The 27,786-nt window shown below is 35.7% G+C and overlaps 3 protein-coding genes across 3 annotated transcripts; all 3 read right to left on the reverse strand.

Moving 5' to 3' along the window:
• Positions 1 to 166: 166 nt before the first annotated feature.
• Positions 167 to 3,635, reverse strand: pbk (PDZ binding kinase). Its single transcript, XM_043218776.1, has 8 exons — positions 3,547 to 3,635; positions 3,303 to 3,382; positions 2,995 to 3,088; positions 2,768 to 2,907; positions 2,516 to 2,685; positions 1,889 to 2,018; positions 1,190 to 1,372; positions 167 to 1,072 (listed from the first exon to the last, which is right to left on the reverse strand). The coding sequence occupies exons 2-8, from the start codon at positions 3,370 to 3,372 to the stop codon at positions 837 to 839; spliced, it is 1,023 nt and encodes a 340-aa protein (XP_043074711.1). The 5' UTR covers positions 3,373 to 3,382; positions 3,547 to 3,635; the 3' UTR covers positions 167 to 836.
• Positions 3,636 to 5,399: 1,764 nt separating this feature from the next.
• On the reverse strand, positions 5,400 to 10,046 carry LOC122324455 (solute carrier family 35 member D3). Its single transcript, XM_043218870.1, has 2 exons — positions 8,690 to 10,046; positions 5,400 to 7,989 (listed from the first exon to the last, which is right to left on the reverse strand). Exons 1-2 carry the CDS (start codon positions 9,123 to 9,125, stop codon positions 7,160 to 7,162), a joined length of 1,266 nt encoding a protein of 421 aa, XP_043074805.1. The 5' UTR covers positions 9,126 to 10,046; the 3' UTR covers positions 5,400 to 7,159.
• Positions 10,047 to 10,184: 138 nt separating this feature from the next.
• pex7 (peroxisomal biogenesis factor 7) lies at positions 10,185 to 27,459 on the reverse strand. Its single transcript, XM_043220350.1, has 10 exons — positions 27,121 to 27,459; positions 26,985 to 27,042; positions 26,031 to 26,181; positions 25,874 to 25,951; positions 25,046 to 25,154; positions 20,278 to 20,384; positions 19,351 to 19,464; positions 18,019 to 18,074; positions 15,119 to 15,218; positions 10,185 to 10,905 (listed from the first exon to the last, which is right to left on the reverse strand). Exons 1-10 carry the CDS (start codon positions 27,224 to 27,226, stop codon positions 10,840 to 10,842), a joined length of 945 nt encoding a protein of 314 aa, XP_043076285.1. The 5' UTR covers positions 27,227 to 27,459; the 3' UTR covers positions 10,185 to 10,839.
• Positions 27,460 to 27,786: the final 327 nt, after the last annotated feature.

Consider the following 27,786-nt stretch of genomic DNA (forward strand, 5'->3'; position numbering starts at 1 on the left):
GGCAAGTCTATGGAAAGTTGAGAATTATTTTTTTGAACTTCATTTTTTTGTTGTACTTGTCTGGTTAAAAGTCATGAACTTAAAATTAATTCATTCTTTTGCTTGCCATTGTTTTTCTTATTTATACATCTAATATATTGACAACAGAAAGTAAACAAAAATTATATTCTGTTGGTTAACATTTAATATTTTACAGTACAACTGGCCCATGCAATAACATATGCATCCATAGCAACACAATTTTAAAAACACTTAGTTTAGAATATATCACATGGCACAAGAGGGCATATTAACTTCAGGTGGATATTTCCATGTTACATAAATTACTTTTATTATAGTAAGGACTTGCCCTTTGTCATAAAAAAAAATAATTCCCATCCAGAAAGATTGTAAAATTAAAATAATTCATAAGGCAGATGTGTGTGCTGATTTTGCTAAGACCATAGTTCATTTTAATTTTACTTATACAATTAACAAAAGCAAAAAAAGGCCTCTAACACTAGCTTGCTATTCTCCTTTATTATACAACGTATAAAAAAAACCTTACTGCGTTATGATAACTGAGACTTGTTACAGCACGTTCTTTTGTTTTGATTGCTTCCATTGTCCTCATTTGGATAAAAGTGTCTGCTAAATGACAATTTAAATAATCAATTTAAATAAATTGCACTGCAACTACTGTATTTAGAATCACTGAAAGTCAATAGAGTACATAAAAACATACATAACACGACAGCATAAAAGTACTAGGAATGTGAAAACGCAGACAGAAAGACTATAGACAGAAAAGCAACCAGACCCAACAGTATATTTGACAGGAAACGAACAGTAAACATTTAATCAATTACAATGACCTCACTGCTTTTGTCACAAAGCTGGGTGTTTGATTCCAGCACCTGAACTATGTGAGCTGCAGAAGGTCGTTTATGAGGGTCTTCCTCTGTACACAGACAGAAGAGCTCCACCATCCTCTGATAAGCCCCTCCAAGAGTGTCTGCGTCCAAAGCAGGCCGAGTTCCCAGTCTCTCATAATACGCATCTTCATCAAAATCATCCTCATCGAAGGTATCATCTAAGAAAACAAGAAATGAGTCGTTTACAAAAATAACGGAAAATACAAAAACTAAATATAATCACTATAAGGATAAAAAGATGTATATAAATTATTTAGTAAAATATAGAATTTTACCACAATCGTCATCGTCCCCCTCAGTGTCCAGTATCTCCAGGTGAGGAACAGAAAGTGTCATCATCTCCCACAGAGTGAGTCCATACGCAAATATATCAGCTTTGTCTGTGATAACTCCATCCTCCAAAGCTTCCTTAGGCTTCCACGGCTCTGTCCCTATATAGTGGGCTTTTGGATCATTCACTGAGGAGAAGATTTGAAATATCACTGACAGACATGTTCTACACAACATCTACTTTCTTAAAAAGAACAAGACGTTTTAGGCAATCATTCTAAAAATAATCAACTTTCACGTCTTTTTGCTGTGAAATCTTTTTTTTTTTTTTTTTTTTTTACAAGGATACATTTTATATTGTTAGTAATTTCAAGATTAACTACTTCACAAAAATTTTTTTTTTTTCAGAAAGATCATGTTAAGTATCAAACATGATATAGAAAATGAATAGATTGAACTGAGTTTGGTTCAAGCAAGGTCCAATAAAAAAAAAAAAAAAAAAAAAAAAATATATATATATATATATATATATATATATATATATATATATATATATATATATATATTTTTTTTTTTTTTTTTTTTTTTTTCTTTCTTACATCAGACTTCATAGTGTTTCTCAACAAATGAGGAAAAAAACCTAAAGTAAAAGGGTATGATTAAAGCAAGGAAAAATAATGCTGAAATATGAAATCTTTTCATACCCTGCATGTTTTCGTCCAGTGGCAGTGACACACCAACATCACAGATTTTGATGCTTTCAAAGTCGCCCTTGACGACAACGTTGCATGACTTCATGTCTCCATGCAAAAGCTTTTTCTCATTGTGCAAATACTTCAGAAAAAAAGACAAAATGTATTATTTGGTTATGTAATAACAACAACAACAAGCACAACATTTAAAGACAGGAAAAAAACAGTAACGGCACATTTGCAACCCTGGACAACAAAAGCAGTCATTAGAGTCAATTATTTTAAAATTGAGATTTCTAACATCTTCTGAAGGCTTAGCTTTCCACTCATGTGTGGTTTGCTCAGACAAACTTTGGCGGAGATACGACAGTTTAAAAAGCTGGAACCTGAGGGTGCAAAATATTAAAATATTGAGAAAATCAATCACGTTTCTAGCAGTACATATTATTTTGATATATTTACAACAATAAATCTACTTTGTGGAACATGATCTTAATAGGCTAATTATTTTTGGCATAAAAAAAACAACAATTTTGACCCATACAATGTATTGTTGGCTACTGTTAGAAATATATCTGAGCGACTAGGGACTGGTTTTGGGCTCCAGGATCACATTTATCTTTGATATAGCAGCCACACCTGTAAACCACGTGCCACATGAAGAGCCACGTTTTCAATAGTGGCCACTGGAAATGCCTGTAGACCCTCCTCTCTCCTCTTCTCAATGAGGTCATTCAGAGACTGCTCTCCGCCAAACTCCATCGCCAAACACTTAGAGCCATCCTTTGCAGTGGTAAAAGCTCTGAAACCTTAAAAACACACAGGAGATATATAATGTAAAATAATATTTTCACTGATCGTTATAATGTAGCATTTTAAAGGCATATTTACCAACAATGTTGGGGTGGTGCAGGTCTTTTAAGATCTTTGCCTCCTCGCACAGACGCTTCTGATAAACTGTCATTTGACTTTTTACACATTTGCTATTGATCTTCTTAATGGCCCATGGTGAGTGAGTGTGCTTACCCATCCTGATGTAAACAGTAGCAGAGACGTTTAAAAAATTTTATTACACCATAATGGAGAAGGTATGTACATATATATGTACATAACATTACCTGTTCATGAGATAGACATTGACTCCAGTCCCACAGCCGAGCTTCTTCATGAAGGGAGAAGCAGGAATAGTGACTGGGGTTCCACATGAACTGACTGATAACAATACACAATTTGAAAAATATATAATAAATAAATATATATATATATATATATATATATATATATATATCAATATATCAAGATGGTTTAACAATTAAATTGTGTGTGTATATATATATACACACACACACACACACACACACACACACACAATGAGATAACGTAGCGTGTAGCAATCATAGCAACAAACGTTTAAAGATCACTTTACCTGGGCTTCTCATTTTTGCAGGCTTGCAAGGCGTTTTAAAGGCACTAGGTGATTCTTTGTTGGCCTCCATTTCTCTAAAACTAAACAAAAACATAATATTTTGTTTACATTGTCACAATCCGTGAGACGAAACGACAAACGTCACAAACAAGTTTAAACAAGCTGTATACAACAGATTACACTAAATGTCATATTCGCAATGCGTATTATGACTTGTATAGACAACGTAAACCATTTGAATTACATTATATAAGAACTTCAGAGAAGCTGAAATACGCGCTCGGATTCAAAAAGCACCGGTTAGCTTGACGTCAAACGTACGTAAAGCTAAACTATGGCAAACCTTAGAGGGACAAAATTGGTTGAAAAAAAAAAGCGTTTTTTTTCTTCGGTTCCTCCTCATTCTTCACGAGTTACTCCACGTTGGTTAATTTGTTCATTTTAAAACATTTTAAATGAAAATAGATACATTAAAATACAATAACATATTGTATGGTTACAAAAAATTTAATTATATGTTTCGCTGGATATTATTCGCCATTATCAGGGCCATTATCCGTTTTAAATGAAAAGTAAAGCAATTGAAATGCTTTGTTAATTAATATAAATGTGCAATGAAATAAAACATACATATTAGATTCAAATATTTCAATAATAAAATGAAATAAGTTGAAAATAAGAAATAACATGAGGCATAACCCCTGGTTTCTCAGACAAGGCCTAGTCAGGCCTAAATGTAAATCTGAGCTGTTTCAGTTGAAAGAAACTTGCACTGACTGATCTTAAAAAATGCCAGTGCCTTTGTTTTGTCTTAAAACGCACATCTGTAATGCCTTTTTCTAAGGCATGTATAAAATTACTTAAATGTCATAATTGAACTATGGCCTAATGCTGGATTAGGCTAAATCCTGGTCAGAAAACCAGCCCTAAAATTACTCAATTAAAAAAAACCAAAATACCAAAAATAGCAATAAATGAAACATAAAAATAGTCATTTTAAAATACAATTATTGTGTTATTACTAAAATAACACTGGCTTTTTTATTTTAGGAGTCCCCCCTGTTTCTTAGGTGTCAACAGTAGACTAGAAAAGTGAAAAAAATAGTCCACATTTTATGTAGGCCTAGACTAGACTACCGAAATAGTTACGTATCCTGGCTGCTTAATTTGCATACAGTTTGCACTATTATGCATTATACTTCATCAATATTTAAAGTAGCGTTACACAGCATCACTTTATTTGTGTAAAATAAATAAAATAAAATAAATTATGTAAATAAGTGGAAAATACTTACCCATGTCCAGTAGATGGCATCATGTAAACATGGTTGCTGTATAAACTTGTTGGATGTTATAATATTTTTTACTTTATTTATTTTCTGCTGTGCCAAAAACAACAAGCAAAAGCTTTTATTTATTTTTTATTTATTATTATTATTATTCAGGCTGCCATTTTTCAAGCTTTTGTGTTAAAGCTATTCAATTCTGCAGAGAGAGAGAGAGAGAGAGAGAGAGAGAGAGAGAGAGAGAGAGAGAGAGAGAGAGAGAGAGAGAGAGAAACCTATTTAAAAACAAAGAAATCAACTCATGTCTGATTAACTAAAGATATGCAAATCCAAGATTTAAATGTGCTGATTAAATGGGAAAAAAGATTAGAGGATAAGTATGTTCAGCAGTGAAAACCGAATTAAATTAAAAACAAGTTTATAGGCTGTCTAAATAAAAAATATGGATGCCATCATGCATTTTATGATACTGAATGTTTAGGTAAGAAATCAGCTGTTGCCATTAATTTAAAGAACAATCTTTGCTTAAATCATATTAAGAATGGGAACATAAAACCAAAAAAACCAAACAAATGCTTCATGAAAAGCCATGTGATCATCACAAAACGCAGCATCTTTTCCACGCATGGCTTCAAGCATGACATTAACTTTTTATACGTTTGGCTCTGAGGGCTTGTGCTATATTGTCTGGCAAATTGTCTTTCGTACACGCCTTGAGCAAAATGAAGGAGATAATACTCCACGCTGTGCCATCTATTATAACTGAAAAATTATAACAAAAGCACCTGGTACTCATGAGAAGTTTATTTGCTTTTACTTGTTCATTGTTAGGCAAGATCATTTTAAAAGGAAAGCCATGGGGAGTGTAACATGAATGTTCCCTATATAGTAAACCTTTGTGGTGCTAGTGCAGCAACAAATAATAACACTCAGAGAGGTCTAAAGTTTAGTTCATTCAAGTTTGCGTTTATTCATGAAGATGCTTGTCTGACTGAGAATAATATTAACAAACCACAAAATAAAGTTTTGCAAGGCACCTTTAGACGCATTATCCTGCCGTTAAAGAAATAGCTTACCCGAAATTAAAATTTGCAAAAAAATTTCAACTGCATATATAGAATAGTGATGCAATGCTCAATTTCTTCATATTTGTTCCAATGAAGAAACAAACTTACTTACATCTGACGGAGTACATTTTCAGCAAATGTTTATTTTGACTGACGAACTCGCATTTTTGCAAGTACAATTAATAGGCATGTTCACTGTGTTACATGAAAACGCTGTAGAATTTCTATATTTAGAAATACATTTCATTATGCATTTTCAGTAGCCTAGCATTGCCTAAAGCATCGGTTTTGACGGGTCTGTTTTTTCTGATAAGAAACCCACCCGAATACATCAAATATTACATTTGGTGAAGTCAGCTAAAACAAGCTTGACGGATATTGGCTTTAATTTAACGCAGAGATCGGCAGCAGTGCGAGCGCTTGAGATTTTAAAACTTAACAACAAATGGCAAGTGCGTGTAAAAGTGTGTGTGAAAGTAGATGAAAATGTCCCAAAAGCAAACACTACAATGTATTTAGATTTTTGATTATTTGTTCTGATGTGATCAGATGTTTTGTTCTTGAATCTCGATTTCATGCTTTTAAAAGACAGTATTTCACAAAACAAAACATTTTGATCAGCTCAAACCATATTTAAGTAAATCTGTTTTCAACAGGTTGCATTTTCTTCCACCTTAAACATATATTTTTTTGGTTTATGAGAATTAGTTGATATCTCGTAACCTCGTCCATTTTGGCCAAATAAAATTGCATTTTATTATTTGGATAAAAAATCGTTTTTCACTAATGTCTGAACAGCAGTTCTCTTGCAGGCAAACCATCTCCCGGATTGCTAGATAAATATGATTTTGTATGATTGCACACTTTCTTTGAGCAAAAGCAGTTGGTGGGATTTATTAAAGAGATACACAAAGATCAGAATTTTGATGTAAAACCAGTTTAAATTAATTGTGCATATTACATGCGAATGAGAAATTTCAGTGCCTCCTACATCAAGATTTGCATTCTTAGACAAAACACAGAAAATATACAGGCACAGACACAGCGTGCATAGAAATATAAATAATCATTCAAAATAAAAACAACTGAATTTATTTAAAGCCATAATAAAAATTCTGTCATCATTTACTCGACCTCAACATATTTTAACGTATCATCTTTTATGCTCCAAAGAACTAAGAAATACGAGGATAAGAGAATAATGATAGAATTTTGATTTCTGAGTAGACTATCTCTATTATAGATTTTTTTCCCCTAAAGTAATTTTAAACTGATCCTGAAAAAAATGATTCTTTATTTTAGGTCAATAAATTGGCACATCTGTTACCGGGAAATCATCTGTTACACTCCCTCTATAATATACAAACAGACTATACCTTTTTATAAAAAATAAATGTTTTTCATAAAATCATGTTCAGGAGAGAAAAAGGCAAACATTGTTCACACCATCAGTTCAACAATACTTAAACTTTACATGCACTTCTGTCAAGCAGAAAACCAATCATCAAGGACTTTGAACCTCCATGTTGTCAAGCAAAGTGTCTTTCTTGAAGACCTTTAAAGTGTGAATGGATCTCCAGACCCCTACGTAACTGTCGCTCAGAGACTGTCTTGTAGGATCGTCCGATGGGATCCCCTGTCTTTCTAATTCTATGGACTCAGCCACTTTATTCTCACGGCTGGGAACCTGGTCATTGCCGTTAACTAACGCCATCAGGCTGCCATTGGGAACGCTCTCCTGCTCATTTGGAAGAGTTTCCATATCTCCATCAGGCTTGGCTGGTTCCACATAAGGTTCTCCTGGAAGTCCTTCATCCTTAGCAGACTCGTCCATATCCTGGTAGGTTACCTTCTTTTTGGTTTCGTGATACTTAACCACGCAGTAGGTGATGGAGCCGACGGTGTTAACCACCACGCCTGCAATGAACAGTTTGGTTGGCAGCACGTCATTGAAGGCCAGCATGCCCACAGTGATAGTAGCTATGCTCTTGACCACCCCCACAAAGCTAGTGGTGACGGCCGAGTTGATATAGGTACAATGCAGTGTGGTGAAGTTCATCGCGCAACCGATGAGGATGCAGGTACAGAAGATGCCTGTGATAAATGGGTTCTTCCAACCTTCATATGTCCACATATCGATGGCGTCCATGCTTACAATGGAACAGATGAGGAGAACGGGAGAGGCCACCACTGCAATGGTGTACTGGGCTGTGAGCGGCCCATAATCACTGTCTGCACTGACTTTTTGGATGAGCACCAAGTAGGAGGCGTGGACGATCACAGCTAAAATGCCAGTCACGTAGCCGAAAGGGTCACCTGTCAGATCTCCAGCACCTGCACAAAAACAGAGCGACGCACTGCAAAGTTAAACAGAGACTGCGCAACACGTGATTTATGGCCATTATCAAATGAAACTCTGCATGAGAGCCATGTTTTATGGAGACATGACATGCACGGGGCAGATTATCAACAGAACACGTTTAAGGACCATAAAGTGAACGAAACGGCAATTGGCCAAGATTAGTAAGGCTACTTTTTTTTTTTCAGAAGAAGTTCAAAACACATTATTATAATTTAATTATATGCACCCTACTCGGGCAAAAAAAAGAAGGGAGATACAGAAAAAGAATATCTTCATCGGGGAGACTTAATGGAGGGCTGGTCACCAAGCCGGGGCAAGTTGTCACAGTGTTGTTAATGCTCAGAACCTTATACTGGAAAAATCTCTAGAACATTTCCGCAGCACGATAGCAATAAAAGAAGTGTCATAATGAAGTTTTAACTCAAATGTCACATTAATTGTTCTCATATTTTTGTTTTTAACACGTTCAACGCCTGACAACATGCCCCGCACCGATATGTTTCCTGGAAATAGCGTGGAAAATGGTTTTCTTTGAAGCCAGGACTTTAAGTCATGTGTCTAGAGAAACTGACTTTGGCTATACTGACAAATATTATCTGGAGTGAAAGTTTGATTGGGCTACTCAATATAATGTAAAAAACTATGTTATTTAACATTCCAAAACATTCTTACCAGCCAGTGCTGCTCCTCCAGTGGTGATGAGAACTGCGGTTATAACCCCAGCCGACGGGATGCCGTTCTTCAACACGCACACTCCAATCCCCAACGTTACCAACGGCAAGCATCGCTTAAACACAACATACATGGGCAAACTCAATCCCTTGAGAGACCAGAGGGTCAATGTGGACTGCAAAGTTGCCAAAATACAGACACTCGCAAAAACTTTGACTAACTGGAGGCTGAAAGGAGGTATATCTATTTTGCCCAGTCTCCTCAGCACCTCTAACGTGAGAGCCGCAGTGCCGCTGGTCAGACACTGAATTAAAGTCAGATACGTGAAGCTGTAGGTAGTAATGAGGAATTTCAACAAAATATTCAGCGATCCCGAAAAAAATCCATGCGCAACGGCCACCGAGATGCCCAGCAAACGTCCTTTGCAAACTTCCATGTCTTTCCTCGTAGACTGGGGGTTCCCGGCGTCTCCGTATTACGCACTGAGCTCTGAGTCCACTGCTGAATATTCACGTCGAGTCTCCTCTTGAGCGTAATTCACGCAACACGAGCGCAGCTGAATGAATGCGACGCGCCGCAGCTCCGAAGGTCTCTTTCTTTGTACAGTGATCGAATTGAAGTCAACTGCAGCCAATCCGTTTACTTTGATTGCACTTTACACTTTTATTTCTCGTTGGAGACAGCTCACAATTAGAAACGATGCTACTAGATGCGCGCAATTTAGTCTGTAAACCGAAGGTTTAAACCTCCAAAATAATACTTAATGCTAGCCTACTGTTGTATCAATGCGGACTCATTTGTATTTTTGAACACTTCAGTCACTATTAAGTTAGATCAGGGCATCTGGTGTTTTAAAAACATGCCAGCTAAATGAAATGTTTTAAATGGCAAAAAATTAAAAGAATGTGCGTTCGCCCGATGAGGCAAAATTACGCAGCTTTAGGACTGCGTTTTTCTCTCTCTCTGTGATTTAGCCCAGACAAATAATCGGGTTTAAAGTGTTTTTTTTTGTTGTTGTTTCAGGTCACGCATTTTCTGTACACACTAATTGAAAGTCATAGTATAACTGGCACCGCTGTATACCGTTTTAACTCTATGGAAAATTGCCGCTTTAAGTGCCAGGTCGCGTTTCCAAGGTTTGTGTTACAATTTCAAAGGCTTCATATCACTTCTCATGATTCAAGGTCATTTGGCTCAAAAAAGCAAGCCCCTGCAAAAATCCCTGACAGCCACTATACTATTTAGGCTGCATGAATGCATAATATATTGTATAGGGGCAAGTATATGTCACATCAATGTAATAATAGTAATAATCACTTATATATATATCTCTATCTCTCTCTCTCTCTCTCTCTCTCTCTCTCTCTCTCTCTCTCTATATATATATATATATATATATATATATATATATATATATATATATATATATATATATATATATATATATATATATTATACTACTCTTAAACCTTAAAAAAAATAAAATAAACTTCAGTTGAGAATGACATAAAATATTTAATTCACCAAACAAATCAATAAGCAACAACAATATACAACATACTACATAATCTACCAAGGTTTAGACAACAATAAGGCACTCGCAGCTTAAAGGAGTAGTTCAGCCAAAAATGAGAACACAACATAACTGAAACGTTCCAGACCCAGGAACAAAGTAAGGTCATTAATAAAAACAGCCCATCAGTGGTTCAAATGTAATTTTATGAAGCTACAAGAATGTTTTTTGTTTTTGTTTAAATAACGAATATATTTAACAATTCTTCTCCAAATCACATATTTATTTCAGTTACATTGCTGTCTATGAACGACAATAAAGCTCTTGGATGTCATCAAAAATATTTTAGTTTGTGTTCCGAAGTTGTTACGGGTGAACTGCGCCTTTAAGGTAAACTTTTAGTTTTGTTATACACATTAGAAAAACTACAATAACATCACTCTCAGTTTTTACACTCAGTGACAGCATGAGAACTCCCCCTCATCTGTACGGTGCTCCTGACGCAATGCTCCTAAAGCATCCCACGGGTTCTCCTTTAATAGGGTCATTAGGAAAACCGCAGTGAAATCTTGGCAAACTCTACACCTGTGATTGAAACAGAGTCGTGGCTCCCATGTGCTGTGGTGCACCAAACCTCCTATAGAGCGGTCATGCATGAAGGGGTGAAGACTTTTACAGTCTCATCCCAAGAGCAGTCCACAACCTGTGAAGAAGGCCACACAATTAAAACTGTATCCACATGAATGAAGTAGAAAATTATGATAATTAGATAAGGACGTTAACAGCTTTGGTCTATAGCTGTCTATAGCTGGTTGCTGGTAATGATACCAACCAACTGGTTACAATTTAAAAGGGTCATATCTTGATATAAAATTGTCTTCACCTTTTAGTATAAAACGTACACTATGAAAATAACAGCATCAGAAAGAATGGGAAAAAGTAAGCTAGAATTCAATATCTTTTGGAATAAAAAGTGTCAAATTTCTGTTAACAAATAGTTATTATCTGCAAACTTCTTAACCGATTGAAAAAATGGCAAAGCTAAAACTACTGACTGGATACATACAGCATGCAATTACTTTACTTATTTTTATAAGATTTAGAACTTTTAGATCAAGTCAGTGCCATTAAAATTCAAAACCCGATTAATAAATCTGTACCAAAATATATGTACAGCACAAAGCCTATTATTTCACCACAAAGATTAAGTCAGAAAAAAGAAAGAAAGAAATCCATTCTGGTCTCACTCCAGCAGTGCTTAGAAAGCACCCTTGATATTAGAAAACAAAGAGATTTTTATGCATCTGCTGCTTTACTGAAATATACATAATGATGTTCGGCCAACAAATTGTTTCTTTTGATGCTGCTTCAAAGACTTTTTAAAGCATCTCTTTTTGCCTGTGTAAGAACATTAAATGACCGTACCATGTACAGTTAACAATGTCCTTTTGTTATATTCTCCTCATTATAATTTGTAATAGCAATATCAAGACAAACTGAATATGGGCAGCTGACATAGCAAGAACAGACTTCTTCAAATTTATTATTTTTTTAAATGATTTATTTTTAGTAAAAAGACTCGCCAATAAGAAAGCACCAATCTTCGCTTGGCTCGAACAATACAAAATAGTATATATAGTCTGTTCTAGTCCATAATCTATTAACAGAACTACAAAGGCACAGTTTGTCCTAACAGACAAAATTCAACTCAATGTGAAAGTGATATAGTGATGTCCCACTCTTCTTTATTGCAGTTCTTTTCTCCATATCTCATTACTCCAGAGCGCTCCAGCAAAAAGCCTGTGACTCACCCATTGAGGGAGAAAAAGTCCTTCATTAATTACTTGACTGCAAAACGCACAACAGAGACTGAGTGCCAGAGAGCGCAGGAGAAACAGATGCAGAGAGCAAGAGCGAGGAGTGAACGGGTGGTCAGCTGATAACGCGCCGCTCAATGCAACTGGAGGCAAGGGAACGAGAATGTGATTCCGCTCTCCTCATCCGAGGAACAATATCTGTTAACAACACACAATACGCATCCTCTTTCGAGACGTACGTTTTAGGTTCTTGCTAAAAAATGTAAAGGTATGATGCATCACCTGCTGTGGGTGTAGATGAAATCGGAGCTGGGCTTTAATTCAATACAACCGTTTACAGTATAATTACCGCTTTTGAAGGCTTCACTTTGTTCAAAGGCATAATGGCTGTACAGATGTTCAGCATGTGCGCAAACCTGAGCGGAGGTGATCGATCAAACCGAAAGAGTAAAAAAGGGAATGTGTGTTTTTAAACTGACAGTTCGACCTATAATCGTACCCGCTTAGACAATAAATGACATTGGTGGTGTTAGATCCCCCCTCGACTCTAAAATGTGTATTTAACAACGGCTCGGGGTGAGTTGTGGGTTTGTATATTGGCCTCGACAGCGAGTACGAGCAGCGCGAGGTGTGTATGTGCGTGAGTTTTGTGTGTACGGTTGGCAGCGAACAGGGAGACTGCGGTAGAAAAAGCACTTCGCAGTTCTTGCCCTCGCCTTGCAGGAACATCCCACACCACCTGCAGCCTGCCAACAGCTGCACTTACGCCCCATGCGGAACTAACAATAAGAGACAATCCATATATGCATCATTTTTCTAATTCTGCAATTTGGCTCTGACACACTGCGGTCTATTTTTTGAGATTTTTCTGGTCGCGCACTACTAGTATGAGAGACACATCACGTCTTCCAAGAGACTTACAAAACGCTCTGAAATGGGCAAGACGTATAAGCTTAAAAGCTTTCTAGATTTGCATTCTGATTGACAGGGAACTCGAAATGATCAAAATGAGATGTGAAGGTAATGGCAAAGCCTTCAAAAAGTTGAATGGAGTTATTATACCATGCGAACAATATCAATAATTTCAGCAAAAAAAAGTACGCTTTGAGAATGGAAGAAGAAATCTAAAGGTTTAAAACAGAAGCTGAAACCAGTGGATAGTGATGAAAAGCTACAACTTCAATAATGAAGTTTTGACATTTTACTGTAGAGGTTTTACAAAATATTTTTATGGAACATGATCTTTACTTAATATCTGAATGATTTTTGCCATAAAACTTGACCCATACAATGTATTGTTAGCTTTTGCTACAAATATGCTCATGCTATTCCATTCAAAACCTTGGGGTTAATATGATTTTTACTTTTATTTTTGATTATTAAAAATGTATTATATATAATAATATATACTCAATTAATCAGTGATTTGCTGCTCAAGAAGCATTTCTTATAAAAAAAAATTGTGGTACAAGATTAAACCTTTTTCATGATTCTTTGAAGAATAAAATGTTCATATGAATACCGCATTCTTATGTAATAAAGATATAATTTTTTCTTTAAATAAAATATTACATTTTACTAACTCCAAACTTTTGAGACAATATTCTAGTAAACACAAAAACACACTGCATATGCAAATACTATGATTGTAACTTTCAGTTCTGCATTCACTTAATTGCCTTGACTGCATAAAATTAAATCATCAAATCCATCATGCTCCACATAAACAATTAAAAAAAGACGAGCTTCATATTCACAGGCTTCAGGGCCTGAGGTGACCTATAGATTGCAAGGTATTCAAAGTTAAATCTCAAAAAAAATGGTACAGTGGAGAAGTTTGCTGCAGGCTCTTGTCAGCTCAGTGATGGCTCATTGACTGCTCTGACTTTTCTTCATCACTGTAAGTGCTGCCGTCAGACTGGACCGGCTCCCCTGAGGACCGGGGCCCACATCTCAATGAGCTGAGTGCTCTGTTACCGTACGTGACCAGTTCCTTGTACACGCTCTATGAACAAGGCATGCCACCTATCTGCAGATGATTGTTTAGAGCAACAGACAGACATCAGAGGTCAACAGAGCAGCCTGTACAGTCAGGGTTAACTGAAATTAATAGCTGCAGATGGAGTCATGGAGATATTGATTTAAGATTCTCAATTACAAACCGCTGGTCCATTAGAACCGATGTCATTAAAAAAAAAAAAAAAAAAGTAGGACTGGATGATAGAGTAAAGCACAATTATATAAAATATTTTGGCATTTTATTTATTTATTTGCTTTGAAATAGCTAAAAAAGCGTTATCAGAACTACCTTAATCTCTAAATAAACTATTTAATAAACTGAATACAAAAATAAATATTAATGATATTTAATGTATCACTGCAATGTATCATCACATTGTAGTTAATTAAACCTAAAACCATTAAAAAAAGTACAACTTCAAATAAAATAAACATGATGTAGAACTACTGAAGAAAAACTACAAAAATAATTTGAAAATAAGTTAATAAAAACTATATAGACATAAAAAATATAAATGACAGACACGTATCAAAATTTACTAAAACTTTTAAAAATTCTTCCTCTTCAAAAAAACTAAACAGATACTAACATATCACTATAATAATACTGACTCAAATGGACAACTTGAACTGATTTATAAGTCCAATTGAATTCATTTCTGTGAATCAGTTCAAACTGTCAATTTCAGTGAACCACTTAAAAACACAAAGGAAACTTTTAATAAGAGTCCTCAACTTTACACAGCATCATTTGAATTATTTATTACAAGGTACTATTTTTACTATTGAAATAAAGCTATTAAAACCATCTGCCTACACACTCTTATACTTCTACAATACGCCAACTTAAAAAGGTTGCTTGGAGTTATTTTTGAAAGCTACTACATGGTTTTCTCCTAACATTTATTTCCTTTGTGACATTAATTAAAAGGACAGCATGGGAGGAAGTGGCAGGAGGTGTCAGAAAAGAACTGGGAGCTGAACTGCACATACACTGACCAGTAGGCCACTTTTTCATATTGTTATTTCCAGCTACAGTCAATAAGTGTGACCCACAGCGGCGTGTTTTGATGAGATTACCTGTTTAGGGATATGCAGGTTGAAATCCAGGCCACACACAAACTCTGAGTGGTGCTCCAGCGTCTCCAGCAGCGGCTGGTTCTTGGAGTAATCCCAGAATCTGTGGACGCAGAGCAGCAGAAGGCAATCATGCTAATTGAACGGCCGTTTGTCTTCTCTGACGGGGCAGCGGCTCAAAACCCTGACGCAGCCCTGGCTCACCAGGCCCTGACTGATCCATTCAGCAAATGTAATTAAATCACCTCTCTGAAAAAAAAGAAAAAAACTCTCTGTCTAAAGAAGACCATTAGGCAGGCATTAATACTAACATTGCCATAGAGCAGAAGTGAAGGATATTATTTATAAGCGCAGTGAGACGACAGCCGCTCAGGGTGTGGACGTCTTAAGAAGGAGATGTTTAAATAAATCGCCAGAGTGGCATCAAGACGCTGAATGCATTGTTAAAGGTTCAGAGGGCACTAAAAAAGGGCAAAATACATCACTCACCAAGTTAAAAGTGCAAAACCACGTGTTAAGACAGACTCACTTCAAAGCATAAAAAATGTGAACAAAAAACTAATTTAATCCCACTACATAACTAAATTTAAATCAGTAAGTTTAACAAAAGATGTAATATTGTGATATTTTTAATGAGAGAAATTCACTGTCACCACCATATTGCACCTGCTTTATGCTACACTGTAGCTGACATAATTCATAATTCATTCATTTATTTATTTGAAGGTTTTTGGTAACTCTTAGGTTCATTAGTTAACTACATTAGTTAGAATGAACTAGGAATGAACTAGGAATTTTACAGCATTTATTAAACTTAGTTAAGTTTTGTTTTTTAACATTAGCTAATGCACTGTGAACTAACCTGAATTTTTATTAACTAACATTAACAAAGATTAATAAAGTGTTTCATAAATGTAGTGTTCATTCATTGTATAACTAACACATTAACTAATGTTACAACAACTGACACAACAACTGACCAAGTTATTTAATGACATATACATATACAACCAGCAGCATCACTGATATCTGTCCTACTTCATTTAAAGCAATGCGTCAACTTAAATAAGCTGTCATCATTTCAATAAAGAATGAAAGCTCCTCACACAGAGCGAAGAACAATATAGAAAAATCAATATCCCGCCTAATTAGCTGCTAAATAACACAGAGAAAGACTTCATTTTCTTCTGTGCCGCACTACCTTGTATGTGCTGTCATAGCAACTCAGAAAAAACAGCTGTTATGCATGAAAGAGGAAACCTTATCTGCTGCCAACGAGATCTGACAGATCTGAAAGAGCAAATGCATAGACTGGGTTAAGTAAACAGCTAAGTGTGTGTGAGGCAGCAGGTGGCTCACATGTTCTTTTAAACATAAATCCCTCAAAAGGCTTTGTTTTTAAATAAACACCGTTTTCCTTTTACCGCCGAGCGAACAAAAAAGATTCAGGTTGATCCGTTCTTCCTGTGGAAATCATTTCTGGTAATTACCTTGCGGCCGGCATTATCACGGTTTACTCTGAAGGTAAAACTAATTAAATAGCACCTTAGAAAGTCCTGTCCTGTTCAAACAGCAAATTTCCTGCAATCAATAGAACTGATTTCTGTGAAAGCAGAACCGCAAATACTAGTTCTGAAGCTAATTGGCTATAATTCATGCTAAATGAACGGAGAGAACGACGACAAACTGAAAGTTCAACAAATACAAAAATAAAAACTTTTGCTAGGCACTAAGGTACAGTAATATTACCGGCTCCTTATACGATTCTTAAAGGCTTATAAAAAATATGATCATTAAATAAATTAAATACAAAATAAATTGCATTATTTTGTATATAAATAGTATATTTCCTTGATAGTCCTCATAATGTGAGTTATTCATATGCATAAAGTTGGACATGCTTATGCTCATTTAGTCAGTGCTTACTGTCAGTCTATTTAAATAAATATTGAACATACAGTATAAAAATGCATACATAATCTCACATTATGTATGAACAATACAATACATGTGTCTTTCTGTTAACAATAGCAGAACTTCACGAGGTTATTAAGACGTCTAGAGTGAGAGTCAGAGAACACTGTAACAATTAAATATACAGTCGAACCAAAATTTATTCGGACATCTTCAGCATTTCTCACATTATCACAGTTTTTTTTGCTATAGTTTAGAAAAGGGTAATAAAATGTGACAAGAACTCAGGAGTTAACAAATTCATCTTGCATGCAAAAAGGCTGCATTAGCAATTAAAGAAAAAACACTGTGGATTAATTCTTGTTAAATCTACAAAGTAATTCCGTCAGAGAGCGGAGTGATTTTCTGTCTTTGATTTTCTTAGATTAACATTTTTGCCGCTATGTCCTCGACAGCCCTTTTAAAGATCACTCCCTCAATGCAAAAATGAGCTCCACGCTCGATAAATACACAACCATGCACTAAAAGAATGCATTCGCTGCAAACGGAAATAAACCAGTCTACCCTGAAATAAGATCAATGGGTTTTACAGCCCCGTTTGATGGCAAAAGCATCAGTTCTTCTGGTAACGTGCCAGCAATGCAGACTTTACCGTTCATTCCAAAGGTCACTGAGAAATATCATCTTTCCTCAACATGGATGAGCAGATTCGGACAACGCAGGGAGGTCATGTGTTTTTGATGAAAGACGAATTGTTTCGGTATAAAAAATGCATCCCATAAAATTTGTCAACAGTTATTTAAGTTCCCCTTGTTTAATTGGACAATATTTGATTACCTTCTTATTTATAAAATAGTATAAAAGAAGTGTCTGCAACCATGATGTTGTGCTGAGATTCAGAAAAAAAAACGTCATCTGAATTTAGTTTATAATATGCTATTTATTTATTAAATGTGACAGGTGCATCTGTGGTCGAAAATGCGGCTTACCTGACTGTGAAATCATATGAGCAGGATGCTAGGACTGTCTTAGAGAATGGGCAGAACTAGAAACGACAAACAAATAAAAGAGGAATTAATATATACAGCGGCTGCTGGAGAAAAAGCATTAACTAATGAATATGCCGACATCTTTATCAATGAACACTGCTTTAAAACAGGAGCTTGCGTATAGTGTATATTTACAATGCATTAAATGCGGCCCAAATTCTTTCATCATTTTAGATGACGAACCAGTTTAAAGAGCCCAAATGCTCATTTATTACACGAGGCACTTTTCTATATGAAAATAAACTGGATATAAGTATCTGACTCTTTTTTTTGGCAATCACTTAAGTGTGAGTAGTTCAAAAGAATTTCAATTTTTACATCAGTTCCATCAGGCAAAAACTATACTTGCTAGCGAGCTGAAATAACGTGATGAACTTGAACTTTAAAATGAGATCTTTTGAGATCTACACTTTGCGCCCGAGTGTTTTAATGATATCAGCTGAATTATGACATGAAGAGAATTTTCATCACCAGTAGTATCATGACCCTACAGGAAGCGTTTTTGTAGAACAGTAAATGAGAAAGACAATAGACCTCTTTATCACAGATACAGTATAAGATGACATGATATTCATATAATAAAAATAAACAGTGTTCATTTCAAAGCTGCTCATCATTACATTGAGGAACACACAATCTCATGCTTCACAGCCCTCCTGTATTCCCAGTCCAACAGACTTCTCATAGCTCCTCATTTCACACATTCAGTTTTTTTCTACATTATCTGGAAGCTGAGAGCAAAACCATTAACTTGAAGCAGCTTGTGATTTCACCCTGACCCAGCGGAAGCGAGGTTTTATTCCCACAGCTCCTTTTGAAGATACAAGCTTCCTCCTGTGACTTAAAACCTGAGTATTTGTGTAAGTTTTAGCACGGTTTTTACTGGTCAACTGCACTGATCTCTGTAATCTACATAATTGCTAAGTGTTTGGACAATCGAACGCTTATATTTTCTCCAACTTAATTTAACGGAGCCCTAAAGATAATCTGTTTATATACGGAAATCCATAGCTGTCACATTCAGTACAGAAACACGCTGTGAGTTTCACACCGTCAGACGCTGCTGCATGTCTCATTAATGTTCGACAGACTTGTTATGTCGCTTTGGATAAAAGCGTCTGCTAAATGACTAAATGTAAATGTTAAGTTAATCAAAGCAATGAACAAACTAATGTGAAACTGTATGGCAGCTGTAGTCTACACTCTTCATCCAAAAAATAAGCCAGTTTTTAAACGAGTGCCAGAAATTAGCTGGCCATCTAACTACGATACCTTCACCCTGCGGATGGCATAGGAATGGCCCATCATTTGAGCTGTAGGCTGTCGAACGTTACGTAGGTCCCACAATCTGAGACTGCAGTCCACAGCTCCAGTGACCAGAACATTCTGAGAACATGAGAGGAACAACAACGTGAAATATTATTGTGCACTACATACTTTAAAGTATATATACTACATGCATATATTTAACAGAAGCAGTATGCATTACATTATATACACATTACTGGTCACATGACTTACACGACAATAGTATAAATCGTCTACACCTCAGTGGTTTAGGGGCGGGGGTTATGTGTAGGTCATTCATACAAATTCATATGAACGTCGTCAGGTTGTGTGTACGAATTTGCTCGAATCAGCCACCTCATAAAAATATTTAGGAATTGCCATGAGATCGGGCTGCTATGTTAAATGCTTAAAGCAGTGTGGTTATCTCAGTAATACATAACATTTGACATTTTGTAATTCATATCAAAAACGTACGGTACGTTGAAAATTCTGAGACTGCAAGAAAATTTTAATGAAATAAAAAAATTTTGTCAGCAAGGACATGCTAAAGAAAAGTGACAATAAAGACATTGATAATGTTACAAAATACTTAAAGTATTTCAAATAAATGCTGTTCTTTTGAAGTTTCCAATCATTACGGAATCCTAAAAAATGCTTCCACAAAAATATTAAGCAGCACAACTGTTTTTAGCATTCATAATGCCAAGAAAAGTTTCTTTAGCACTAAATCACGTATTAGAGTGATTACCGAAGTATCGCAAGACACTGATAGATAAAGTAATGCGTTTTTTATGCGCTTAGAGAAAGTTCAGTACACTTCTATCTACTGCATCACAAATTGTGTTATGAATTACAAATCCCATTCACGCCCCACAGATAGTGAATGAACTGAATAGAGGAAATACTCACCTGGTCGTATTTGCACCAATCACAGCTGAGGATTTCGGACTTGTGCGCTGGGACGGCCAGTCTGCAGGATCCCGCCTTCACATCCCACACTCGCAGTGTGCCATCCCCTAGCAACACAGACGAGCTTCAAATCTTAAGTGTCAGACTTTTAAATCTTCTAAAAAGCCACAAAATTTCCCATATAAATTCTGGTTCTGCACTCTCTGCAGAATCCTCTGAACCATAACAGTCATTTCAAGGGCCAGTTGCACTCAGCTTGAATGGACCCAGGGCCAGGCGCTGAGGGAAGCGTCGCTGGCCTGTCCTCTACGCTGCACAGGCCACAGATTTCTACAGGGAATTTCTCTTGTCGTATCTCTTTTATGCCTTCTATCTGACCTTTTTCTCGAAGCGCAGCATTTCTATTCTGGAGTAAGCAGTAAATGGTCCAGACATTCACTTTTTACAAGTCACTACATGTTGCAACGTTAGCAGTATCAACAACCAGCGAAATACTCAGCGAATCAGTCACTGTGGGTTTCTCTATAATATGGTGCGTAAGTATTCAAAGTCTGGTTACGTAGATTTTAGCATATTTGTAGTATTAACAGCCTGGTGGAAAGGATTCATATGTTCCCCCAAACTGCAGGTCCCACTTTGAATAACCTAAAAGAAAAACCTGTACATCATGCAGAAACGTAATGCGTTAAGTGAGCACCACATAAACACAGCGTTCTTTCTTATGTTGAGCACAAAAAAAGCTACATTATATTTTGAAGCCAGTGTTTATATCCAAAGAGTTTTGATTCCCTTTTATTTCTTTCCCCATAAAATGGAATTTAATGGGAATGAAAAAATGTTTAATTATTCCCAGCATTCTTCTTTTGTGTTTAGAGAAATATTTGGAACAACACGAAGATGAATAATTCATTATCCTTTAGCATCATTATTACTATTACTAATAACCATCTTGCACCATTTGTGGCACGGATATGAATGATACCTAAAATAACAACAGCCTGCTTCTCCCTGTGCGTATAAACCATATCTGGAGTAAATATGCCGGTAAGAAGTTTTTTACTGTCTAAATAAGATTAATAAAGAATAGCAGTTTCTTAATCCTAAAAATGGCTTTAAAGTATGTGGCATTTACTTGACGATCCAATAGATCGTTGTTTAAATGAATAGCCCTACTTTAGTTAATTACATCTCAGGAGGCTTGTGCCAATGACTATTGTAACCCTTATTGATTTGGTGATCTGCAACTGATGGAATAAATAAAAGCCACTCTGAAATGCGACCCGTGGGGACTGACAATAAATTAAGCCTATCACATAAACACTTTCAAGTACTCTGGGAAGATTTAAAGTGTAAGACTGTTTTTGTATCACAATATACTGCAGCATGGTTCCATTTTCTGTTAACATAGCCGCATAGGGAAAAGGTAATGCATTTTTCCTATGGGCCCTAAAGATGTTTTTAATTAAAACAGATTCCTATGAATTTATCAATACGTTTATGTATAGATTTAATTATTTTAACTTTAGATCAAAAATACACATTTAATATGCATAGCAGTACATTTTTTAAACGATGATAACAAAGAGTAAAACCCCGTCACCACTAACTTTCTTAAAATGATGTATTCAAATCCAAAACTACACCACTCCTGATGAACCGATGAGAACATGTCAGAAAACATTGTAAAAAGGGTCTTAACGTGCAGGAGGCAGCTTGTAGATTTCAGAAAAAATTTGTTTGAAAGTTTTGAGGAACATTAATTATGTCAATATTTCGATATTTCAATAAGCTCGAGTTTAATAATAACTTTGATATGTGGCCCGCTCTAGGCAGTAGGCACTTCTATTTTAATTATTGCGGAACAGATCTCTTAGTGAGATTGTTGGCATGTAAGCGTCTTGCATTAAAGATTTCTTGGCATCCCGGCCAGAGAAGCCAGGGCTCCTGCTATCACTGCATACAGTGGGAGGAGATGAAATCTCTGATAAGGGAGGTGCTGAAATTGTCTCTTCAAAGCACAGGGGCACTTGGAGGCCGCCTTGACTACATTATCAGATGAGAAAAAAAAAAATTAAAGGAGATTAAAAAGATTATATTTAGACTACTATATACACGTGCATGGTAAAATATAAATATAAACAGAACAATCACAGTGTTTATTTAAAATAGAGATCTTTATGATTTTACTTATTTTTATTTACTTAATGTAGGTTTAAAAGGTTTTTTATGCTCCTAACCAGAATTGTATTATTTATATTTGTTTATATTATCATTTCTACAATCATGTACAGTATATCAACATTATAAAACATCTGGAAAATTCTGTATATTTTTGTCTTACTAAAACCTAGTTATGGTCTATAGTTATAGCTGTTTAATTATTTGACATCATGTTGTCAAAAGTGCAAATACTGGTTATCAGAATTATAAAATATTTTTCCACAAAAGAGCAATTTGCCATTTTTTATGTCAAGGTTATTTTAAGTAATTATAAACGCAAAGCTTGCAGAAAGCCACATTCAGTTTTCATAATTCTCATATTCAGATCATAAATCAGAACAGTGCTGGAAAGCTGTGGAAAGCTGCCATTTATGGCAAGCAAAAAATCTGATGCTAGCTTTACGTTGTATGCTTATATACGAGGTTTCTGTGATGAGAAAAGCCAGCATATCTATAACTTAAACATCTTTGCTGAGGCGGCATTTTACGAAAACCACTTTTCCCATGATCGCATTCAGCGTTTGCCACGGTGCCTGGGTTTAGTATTGATTTTCAGACACATCTCATTACACACGTGGTGTCAACATTTAATAGCGAAAGAAAAGGGTCCTCCATCAGCCCAGAAGGGAGTCATGCTTACCACAGCTCCTGAGCAGGGCCAAAATTAATACAAAGGAGCATGGACGAGCATCTTGTACGTTCCTCTGAAGGAACCATAGATAGACTGCATGTGTGTATAGGCATTAAGAGTTAGTCATTAGCGTCCAATGCACTACGAGGTGCCCTTGACTCCTTGTCACCATTCATGCATAAAAAACATTATTAAGGGATGCAATTCTCCTTTAGTGCTACACTGAAGAAAGAAAGTCGTTTCAGTGACATACGGGTGAGTAAATGGCACAATTTCCATTTCTGGGTGAACTATTTGTTTAAGCACCGAGAGTTAAGATCAGCAGTAAGTGGATGCAGGTCCGGCGTGCTGCTGATAAGATCACAGCAGAGCCGTTTGGAGCTGATCGACTCGGGGCTCTGAAGGCAAAGCATGGTGTTTAGAGTTGTAACGCGGTCACCAATCCGTGCTACATCTGAGAGAGATGTGTGCTCGTGAGACCCTTGTGAGTCCTTCTTACACAAGTACAAACACACAGATTACTGTGTGGACTCTGAGTGCGATTTAAAAAACACCCATTGTTACGCAATCATGAGAATGCAGAAATTTAGACTATGAATGCACTTTTGAAAAGTTTCCCAGCACAAAATGCATCAAAACTAGGGCTACTCTGTCAGTTAAAGATTGCATTTAATTACAACAAAGAGCAGATTGCTTATTTATATAAAGCACAAAAAAAAACTAATCACACACACATTTATTTTCTATTTTAAGAAAAGTGTATTTATGCACGTCAGAGGGCATGATTAATTGTGTTCATTTTTGTGATGTATTCTAATTAATTGCACTAAACTAGCAGTCATTTAAAATGCACAATAAAAACTAAACAGAATTTGATACATTTTAATTCATTAACAAAAAATTCAAGCTCCAAAGGATGATGATAATAGCTCACTGCTGACCTCATGGGGTAAATGGTTGTATTGACGTGCTAGATGATTTGGCTACTAGTCCTTATTAAAATATAATACAATCTCAACAAACTGTTTATTTGACTTATTTTTTTTTTTGCTGTGTATATTGAGGTTAATGAGAATGTAAAATGGTGCTATACTTCTCAACTGTATTTCCAAGTTTCTGCCTGTGATGCAATATTATTGAGTCAAATATAACAGCAAAATAAAGACTAAAAATGTAACTGAAATAGCATAAATTAAACTTAAACTTATTTTAACTCAATTAGATGCCAAAGCAATATTTCTCATTTTCAGTAAGTGCAACTTGATGTCCTAAAATAACTAAAACTGAAATGATGTATAAAAATCATAGACATTTAAAACAAACTAATAAAAATGACAAAACTAAACAAAAGAATTCTAAACCATCTTAAATTATATCAAATATATATTAATATAAATATCAAAATATTAATACAACTATAACAGTACCTTAGTCTTATCTCACAATTAAATTTCTACTTTTCTCCTCTTAATTTCCTGTACTCTCCCACCCCTAATAATATAGATCGCAACAAGACCCTTGAACAGGTAAAATTGTCTGGTAATATAATACACAAATCTCTAGTTGTTTTTAAATACTTTATCATTAGTACATTAGGTTTTTACAAACAGATTTATATTTTTTACATTTGAAGTTTTTATTACTTTTCTTGTCTTTGTTTTATCACAGTTATTCTGTTTGTGCTGTGGAAGCTTCTTTCACCAAAACTAATTCTAACATACCTGGTAATAAGGCTTTTTCTGATTATGATTATTTTGGTCTGCCACATACTACCATCTCTCTGTATATGCATGTCTGATCACCCTATAATATATGTAGCCTACTGTAATATCTGCATCCCAACACAGTAACTTTCAGAAGTGAAGTAGCAATCTTTCCAAACTTCATGGGAGGAAAGATACAAGCTCATTCTCCTACCTGAGGCTGAAGCAAAGCATGCTGGGATATGAGGAGACCAGATGGTGCTGTAGATGACACCCTCATGACCCTGCAGGGAGCTCACTAACTGACATCGCTCTGGATCCCACTGCGTGCAAAACAAGACAAGCATGAAGCTCTTTTTTTTTTCAATAAGTAACAACATTAGCACTACGTCTGTTCATCGGTGCACAGAAAGAAAGTGTTTATTTTAAAGGAACGCTCCACTTTTTTGTAAATCATTATCTGGCTCATTCTCCAACTTCCCCAGAGTTTTACTGTTGTTGAGTTTTACCGTTTTATATCCCATCTATTCAGCCAAACTTTTAGCATAGCTTAGCATAGATCATTGAATCCTATTAGACCAGTAGGAACTATTTTTCTAGGAACTATACTCTCATTCCAGCATAATAATTAAGAAAGTTTGCCGTCATGCCACGGCTGCAGCAAGCGCAGTGATATCTGTGGAAATCGCCCCCAGCTTGCAAGACATGCTCCCTGTGCAAGCAAGAGGGTCTGGTTGTTTTCAGGTGCTGCGTGATATCACTGCACTCTTGGGTCAATTTTGAACGTGATGCTACTGGTCTAATTGGATTCAATGATTTATGCTAAGCTATGCTAACATTGTTATCGCCAGACCCGAAGATCAGCTGAATGGAGTCAAAAACGGTAAACTATTAACTCTAAGGCCGTTCCAAAAAAAGTAGAGTGTTCCAGAGTGTTCCAACTTTTAATATTTGCATACTAGCATTAGTCAAGAATTGAAGCAAGTCTAATTTTTTTAACAATATCTGCATATATTCACCTTCTAATGCAAACTCCACTTACCACTTTGGCTGTATGGTCCCATGATCCCGATACCACCAGGTTCTCCCCCCGTGTCTGACTCCAGTCTACCGAATACACCTACAACAAGGCCAGACTTTCTGAAGTTATTAAATGCTAAATGCAGGCAGAGCTTGAACTATTGAGAGCGTGGACTCACCTCTTGTGTGTGCCCTTTCAGCACCTGCAGAAGACCTTGTTGGTTGGCAGTGTCCCAGATCTGCACAGATCCATCACCTCCTCCCGTCACCAGCACATGTTCATTGTTCTCGCTCCATGTCACATCAAAGAGCCCATCATTCCAGTCAAAACTGTGTATGAGAAAGATACTTAGCCTCTATTTAAAGATCATCTCCACTTCTCGTTGACTCTGCGTACCTGCATCTATGATGGCCTTAAAAGAAAATCTCCTATATTTTAAATAATTATTGCTAATAAATACATAAATAAAATTATGAAAAGCGTTAGATAGCACAGGTGTATTTTTACCAATTACAATAAAATACATTGTATGAGTCAAAATCATAGACTTTCCTTTTATGCCAAAAATGATTAGGATATTACGTCAAAATCAAGTTACATTAAAACATTTTACAAATATATCAAAATGTAATTTTTGATTAGTAAAATGGATTGCTTAGAACTTAATCTGGACAACTTTGAAGGTGATTTTCTCAGTAGTTTTATTTTTGGTAACACTTTATTTCATGGGTTAGACCTATTAGTTGCTTATTAGAATGCATATTACTAGAATATAAGCCATTTGTTAGTACTAATTAAACACATATTGTCTTATTCGACATCCCTACTCCTACCCAATACCTAAACTCAACAACTACCTTACTATTAATAAACACCAAAATAAGAATTTATTGAGGGTCATAGTTAATAGTTACCAAGTGTTATCTATTTTAAAATATTACCTTATTTTTTGTACCCTTATATTTCAGATGTTTAAACTGCATCTCGGCCAAATATTGTCCTATTCTAACAAACTATATAAATAAAACTCACTTTCAAAGAATTAATCCTTATAACTGGTTTTGTGGTCCAGGGTTAATGCACTGTATTATGTTATAATGAAAAAAAAGTCTTAAAACTGCCAACAAATTACCTCCTCACAAGTGAAACATCTGCCTCTCTCTGCTCCAGCACAAAAAGTGTGCCACATCCTAAAAGACACGAAGAGTTTTCATTGGAATTTATGCCTATTTTATTTACGAATGTTCATGCAATATTACAAATATTACCTGCTATTCCATAATACTGCGATGACGCACAGGCGATGGTAGAAGACAAAAAAGGTGAAATCTCCACCGCATATCCATGACGACCTGGAGATTTAAACGACTTCATACTCTCTAATAACACCGTGTAGAAATAACGTCTAGGTCATTACACTACTGACTCTAAAGTCCACCAAAAATGCATTCACGGTAAATAACCTACTTCGTGGTAAAAAGCCAAATATTTGTCGACAGCGATAAATTCAAAATAACCAATGCGACGGAACATCAGGAAATTAATGCGTTTGCTAGATATTTACATTTAGCGCAAAACATGTGTATACCAGATGTGTACTTCCGTGTTTTGACTGAGTGGAAAAAACGCGAAGCTCTGATTGGTCAGATGAAAATGACGTCAATCTTGAAGATCGTTTAATATTTGACGTGTCGTGTTATTTTTCCAATTTTTATTCTTTGTGTATGTGTTTTATAACATAGAAGCTAGAGCAGAAAGTATTTAAAAATACTAATTGCACGTAGTCTGCAAAAACGAGTGACTGAATCAAGAACAAACTGCGCTTCAATCGACCTCGCAGCAGATGGCAGCATTTCTCTAGTAAATACCCTGTTGTCTTTTCATACTTCACATTTCGCCATTTAAAATATTTTGAGGTTGTAGTGACATCAAGA

This window comes from Puntigrus tetrazona, chromosome 20, assembly GCF_018831695.1.
Source record: "Puntigrus tetrazona isolate hp1 chromosome 20, ASM1883169v1, whole genome shotgun sequence".
Lineage (NCBI taxonomy): Eukaryota > Metazoa > Chordata > Actinopteri > Cypriniformes > Cyprinidae > Puntigrus > Puntigrus tetrazona.

Excerpts from the sequence above, each read along its gene's own strand:
- pex7 (XM_043220350.1), bottom strand. The coding sequence starts at position 27,226 with ATGAAGTCGTTTAAATCTCCAGGTCGTCATGGATATGCGGTGGAGATT. Across the intron at positions 19,465-20,277 it reads ATTGGTGCAAATACGACCAG|AATGTTCTGGTCACTGGAGC; the intron begins GTGAGTATTTCC and ends TCATGTTCTCAG. Across the intron at positions 15,219-18,018 it reads TCATATGATTTCACAGTCAG|ATTCTGGGATTACTCCAAGA; the intron begins GTAAGCCGCATT and ends CTGCGTCCACAG.
- LOC122324455 (XM_043218870.1), bottom strand. The coding sequence starts at position 9,125 with ATGGAAGTTTGCAAAGGACGTTTGCTGGGCATCTCGGTGGCCGTTGCG. Across the intron at positions 7,990-8,689 it reads TGGAGGAGCAGCACTGGCTG|GTGCTGGAGATCTGACAGGT; the intron begins GTAAGAATGTTT and ends GTTTTTGTGCAG.
- pbk (XM_043218776.1), bottom strand. The coding sequence starts at position 3,372 with ATGGAGGCCAACAAAGAATCACCTAGTGCCTTTAAAACGCCTTGCAAG. Across the intron at positions 3,089-3,302 it reads TGCAAAAATGAGAAGCCCAG|TCAGTTCATGTGGAACCCCA; the intron begins GTAAAGTGATCT and ends TATTGTTATCAG. Across the intron at positions 2,908-2,994 it reads AATGTCTATCTCATGAACAG|GATGGGTAAGCACACTCACT; the intron begins GTAATGTTATGT and ends TGTTTACATCAG.